The 5694-nt window shown below is 44.0% G+C and overlaps 1 protein-coding gene across 4 annotated transcripts in view; it reads left to right on the top strand.

The window, feature by feature from the left end:
- Positions 1–5694, top strand: part of TENM3 (teneurin transmembrane protein 3) — a 554322-nt gene that overhangs the window by 524753 nt on the left and 23875 nt on the right. For all 4 annotated transcript variants that reach the window (XM_004696135.2, XM_045286700.1, XM_045286698.1 and 1 more), the window contains 2 exons: positions 993–1168; positions 2542–2777. In XM_004696135.2, coding sequence (XP_004696192.1) covers positions 993–1168; positions 2542–2777 — 412 coding nt within the window. The remainder of the gene's footprint in view (positions 1–992; positions 1169–2541; positions 2778–5694) is intronic.

The following is a 5694-nucleotide window of genomic DNA, read 5'->3' as shown; positions in this document are numbered from 1 at the left end:
GAATGTATAAGTGTGCTTTACACAATTGATGTACGTGTGGATTATGATTAGAGTTGTATGAGCCCCCAATTAAATGATTTTTTAAAAAGTAAACATATCCTTAAAAAAGATAGAGGTATCATTAAAAACGTATCATTTTGGGGTGTTGGTGACTGTCAGTTGATTTCAACTCACAGAGACCCCATGTAACAGGGCTGCCCCATAGATTTTTCTTGACCTTCATCTTTGTGGAAATAGAGCGCCAGATCTTTGTCCAACAGAACCATTGGGTAGGCCTGCACAGTTGACCACTTGACCATTGTGGCACCAGGGATCCGTAACAATCCTTACATGTCAGGAAATAGGGCATTTTATTTCAGGAAACATACCAAGCCACCATTCAAGGTACCATCCATTCCTACTACGTCAATACAAACCAGACACATTGTCACCAGAAATACTTAAGTCCCACTTGGCCATTATTTCACTGAGAAAACTTTCCATTGGCTTTGATTTTATAAATTTGTGGAGATTGTTAAAAGCTATGAAAAGAATAATTTTACATATGCAAATATACATGTGTATGTCTGCATACTTTTTCCCACACATTATATGTATATATGACTATATTGTCCTACCATAGAGAGTATACATTAGAAAAACTATTTGGTAGGAAAGATGGAGGAATACTGAGGAAGTTAATATCAGCAAACATGTTCTCTTTGAAACAGCAAATTAGATGTGCGGGGGGATTTTGGTCACACTTCAAAGAATAATATCCTGAGATGGAGAGCTATTCTGTTTACTCTTGCTGTCGCTGGTGAGATTTTTCTATGTTAAACAGGCTTGTGATTACTTCAAAGCATGTTTGAAGTCCTCACTCTGCATAGCTCATGCACAAAGACAAATAGGCATCCAAATTTGTGCAGCTAATATTGCCACGCTTTTTATGTGCAAGAAAGACGAGCCTGCAGCTTTCTCGTTAACACCAAGTTAATGCCTCCTTCGTTTAGCTATGACAGTGAAGGTCGCCTGACAAATGTGACGTTTCCAACTGGAGTGGTCACAAACCTTCATGGGGACATGGACAAGGCAATCACAGTGGACATTGAGTCATCCAGCCGAGAAGAGGATGTCAGCATCACTTCAAATCTCTCCTCGATTGATTCCTTCTACACCATGGTCCAAGGTAAACATGAAAGGCCAGTTGTCAACCGATCCTGTGTGTACGGTCGCGCTAACACAGGAATAGTGAGTGACAATCCCCATTTCCTCGTAAGATAGTCAGAAAGAGAGAGGTGAAACCATGAGCCTCCACAGGCACAGGTGAAACCGTCTAGTGTAGACGTATGATAATTATGTGTGCATGTCCAAAACCACAAAATATAAAATATATTATGTTCATCTAAAAACAGTCCCATCCCCTGTATTCTGAGAGCAGTGGTTTGAGACACAGCTCCTTTTGAATCAACCTATGACGTCACTTGAAATTTTATCCCAACTACCCGTAGGGACTTTCTGGGTTTATTTGCGGGGGTTTTTCCCATTCAATCTGAAGTCATGATACTGGATACAAAATCTCCCATAGACTTTGGTTTTATAAATGTGTTGAGGTATTGAAAGAACTGAAAGGTCCTGAAAGACTATTTTATGTGTACAAATAGATACATGTGTGTCCAATGTCATGAGACCAACCCCTGGCCACGCTCCTTTCGTTCTAATACTTTGTGGAGGTGAGAAGTAACCACTTCCAGGTGAACAGCTAAGGGACATCTGGGGTGCCCACAATGCTGTGTGACCAACACCTGGAGCCAGTTCCCAATTAACTGCTCCAGACTAAGCTGCCATGCTCAGTAAGCAGCCGTAGTCTTTTAAAATGATCTTCACTAAAAGACCTGTCTACCATTACATTAGCAGCGGTGAGGTTATAGCTCTAAGAATAATTACACACTAAATCTGTGTGATCATTCCAGTATTGCCTTGAGTTGATTTCTTCCCCTCAAATGGCCTTATGTTATTCGAAATCTGAAAGTTGGGAGGTGGTTTGCAATAGTAGAGTCTTCATTTTGCTGTGTTTGGGAGGAGACCAAATTATGGTATGACACCCTCCCAGCTCTTAGCATTAATTTTGGGAGAAAAGTAACACCTATTTTGGCATACAAGGTATAACTATTAAAAGAATCAAAGCATCTTTGACAGAGAATAAAAAGTGGCAGGCATAAAGAAGGCTTCTAAGACCTTGGTGAGGAAGGCACCATATGCCATGGTGGCGAGCCCTCCTTTCATCTGGCAAAACTAACAAAGGACACAGAAGAGAAAGGATATTTGTTGAACGGAGAGCTTCCAGTACTCCCAAAGCTGGCCTGTAATATTCAACCAAACCTCTTAAGAGTACAAATGCTAAAGAATAGAAGTGATTTGTTCCTGTCTTAAAAGCCATCATTAAGGACTCTTCATTTCCTTGTCAAAGGAAATCATAAATTTAGATCACGTCCAACAACAAAACCATCCAAGTGTTGAAGCCTTCGCTCCAGCCATGCTTTCTGCCTCTTTTTCTTTCAGATCAACTGAGAAACAGCTACCAGATTGGTTACGACGGCTCCCTCAGAATTATCTATGCCAGTGGCCTGGATTCCCATTACCAGACAGAGCCCCATGTCCTCGCTGGCACAGCTAACCCTACGGTGGCCAAGAGAAACATGACTCTCCCTGGTGAGAGCGGTCAAAATCTGGTAGAATGGCGATTCCGGAAAGAGCAAGCCCAAGGGAAGGTCAATGTCTTTGGTCGAAAGCTGAGGGTAAGTACGTCTTGGGAAATGGATGGTAGCTGCCCCGTTCCCAGCCCTGTCCACTGGCCCCTCTCTGGGGGCAGCCCACCCCCAGTTCACCCTCATCTGTCCAGGACTACACTTGGGGTGACACCTTTACCTCAGGGCAGGGATGACCGCCCACCAGGGAAACTGCTTCTAATAAAAGCCGCTTACTGTAGAAAATGGTTTTTTTCTTTTTTTTCCCTCTAGAGCTGTGATTAAAAATACATTCTTCCTGGAAAACGTAGGAAATTGCACCTCGCACAGCCCCAGCCAGCCTGGCTGTCAATTGATCCTTGTTTTACTAACGACTTAATCATCTTGTCCTTTCCTTCGCCCACACCGTAGGAGTGATGACTTCTTCGTGGGCGGATGGGGATTAAGTAAGAATTGGTTTAAGTATTGAACGTTTTCCAAAGCACAAATATGTGTATTAAAACGAGATGGGCTAGGGATTGAAAGGTGAATGCTTTCTCTCGGGTTCTCCAGGATGGACACGAGAGGTCAGGCAGATAGGGGGTTACCAAGTTCAGCCCTAACTGCTGCCTTGTTACCACTGATGGAAAGCTGCATGCCCTTGTTGGTTGGCTTCTTTCTTGTTTTTTTCCACGAGAAATGTGATGGTATATCCGATGGTGTTCGTGTAAGTGGTCTTTGCACTGTTCTCGTGCTTTCTCCTCCCTCTCGTCTTGTGGGCCAGACAGGAGGTGAGTCAAAAAGTATTGCTACAAAACCACAGAGACGTTTAGAAAGCAAAAATACCCAACGTGAAGCGGTGATCTCTCTGCATAGTCACCACTCTGATGCATACACTTTTCCAGGCAGCATGCCCGTCGTTCGAACCCTTCCCTGTAGGTGATCGCGGTCCTCCTTGTACACCAAGGGACCTCCGTGCCGCCTCACGGGGCTCAAACAGTGTTCCTTCGAATGTTCTCTGAGTTTGGGAAACAAAAACTCTGAAGGGCCAAGGTCATGACTGTAGGATGGATGGGGTAGGGTTTCCCTACAAAACTCTCCTAGGGGGGCCCCAAGCGGGTACCTTGTTGTGATGGAAAAAATCCCTCCCTGGATTTTTTCTCAGCAATGCAATTTTCAGAAGATTTCCTAAGAAGCCCCATGATTGTCCATGTTCTTGGAGAAAATCCATGAAGATTACCCTTTGGCAGTCCCAGGGAACAGTCTCCGTAACCCTCTGAGCTGACCACCCTCCCTGCCTGGCACGTCACGGACCCAGCAGATCCCTCCGGAAGATGCTGCTTAGATTGAGCTTATTGTTTTGAGAGTTATCCTAATGAGATGAAGAAACGTGTAGGACCGAGAGAGCAGACAAAGAGTTGAAAGACGCTTTGTTGGGAATAAATCCTTGCATGTATGAACTAAAACCCTAGTAGTGGCAATACTTGTGACCGAGCCGGTCGATGTCAAAGACAAACCGTGATTTCTGGCGGTTACTTAGTAATAAGAGCATAGATTACATTGTAAGAAACTACCCTCACACCACCACAAATTGAGCCTGGTTTTAGCTTAGAAATATCAACTGCTCTTAGCTAAGAAAGTCGTCTTAAAGACAGTGTTTTGCCTGCCATTAGAAAAAAATAAAAAACACTTAAAACCAAGGAGTGAAGAAAACATGGACTACACCATTAATATCCTTTCGCCGATAACCAAAAAATCCATCAGAACATTACAGCCTGCCAAGGTTCTTGGCTCTTTCCAAGAGCTAGAAATGAAGTAGAAAGCTTCTGTGGATTAAATACAGACTAGAGTTTGATTCCACTTCAGTTTTGAAGTTGGTGTGTGAGACTCTCCATATATGGCCTAGAACCCATGTTACATGTTCTCACCTCACCCCTAGTCCAGGCCATGGGAGCCAGGACACCCTAGGGCCAGGCCTCCCTGGATCGGGCATTCTGACCAGCAGTTTTGAGGGGAGACTGGAGGGAGCTTAGAGGGATGAAAGGGCAAGCATCGGAACCCGAGTGAGGGGAACAGGACTGAGCACCGGCCAGAGCCTGAAATCAGAAGTAAACTCCAGCACCTGTCTTTCCTTCCTTTGACCCCGGGTCTCACTAGCTAATTGTTTCCCCATCAGCTCTCATGACTTACTGCTTCCTGGGAACATGGCAAAGTATGAACTCATCCACAGGTTTTATCTTACTCCATGATCCCTGAAGCAGTGGTCATGTACACGCGTACATAGCCGGTGCACACGGGCACCCATGCTTTCAGACAGAGCTGCATCAAAAGACCAAAGATGCTTCTTACATCTTCACTCTACATGCCAAAGATGCCATCTTAGTGCTTGGCCAGAATTTGGATGATATGGGTACTAGATCAGGCTCCACTTTTTGCTTCTAGATTATTTTATGGGAAAATCATCCTATCTCAGCCTCAACACCCTTAGCTTTCTGTGCAGTTGTATAGATATCACCTAAATCATATGATATCGATGTTATACCTGTAGCTATGATACAAATGAACTCTGTCACACAAGTATTACAAGAATCAAATAAGACGACATCAGAACACTTTAAAAATAACCCCACCTCATCCGGAGAACGTCAGCCACACATTCCAACAATGGGCATATGTAACGAAAATGCAGCTAGGCAGGAAAGAAGCTGTTGAGCTTGCTGGATAGGAAAATGCCTATGGAAAAGAGGGAAGCTTATGGGAACTCTTCTGTTCAGGAACTGACCACATCAAAGAATGCCTGCTGTGCTTTCAGACAAAGGAGCCTTGGGCAAAGTGGTGCCCTGGGATGAGCCTCACCTGCTAACTACAAAAGGTTGCAGTTCAAACCCACCAATTGATTCTCGGGAGAACAATGAGGCTTTCTCTGTAAATCACATAAAGATTGACAGTCTCCGAAACCCTGGATATATATAGACAGGGTTTCTATGAG

This window comes from Echinops telfairi, unplaced genomic scaffold (assembly GCF_000313985.2).
Source record: "Echinops telfairi isolate 266 unplaced genomic scaffold, ASM31398v2 ScPeMD7_9;HRSCAF=40, whole genome shotgun sequence".
In the NCBI taxonomy this organism is placed as follows: domain Eukaryota; kingdom Metazoa; phylum Chordata; class Mammalia; order Afrosoricida; family Tenrecidae; genus Echinops; species Echinops telfairi.
This window is presented reverse-complemented; position numbering and strand designations above follow the sequence as displayed.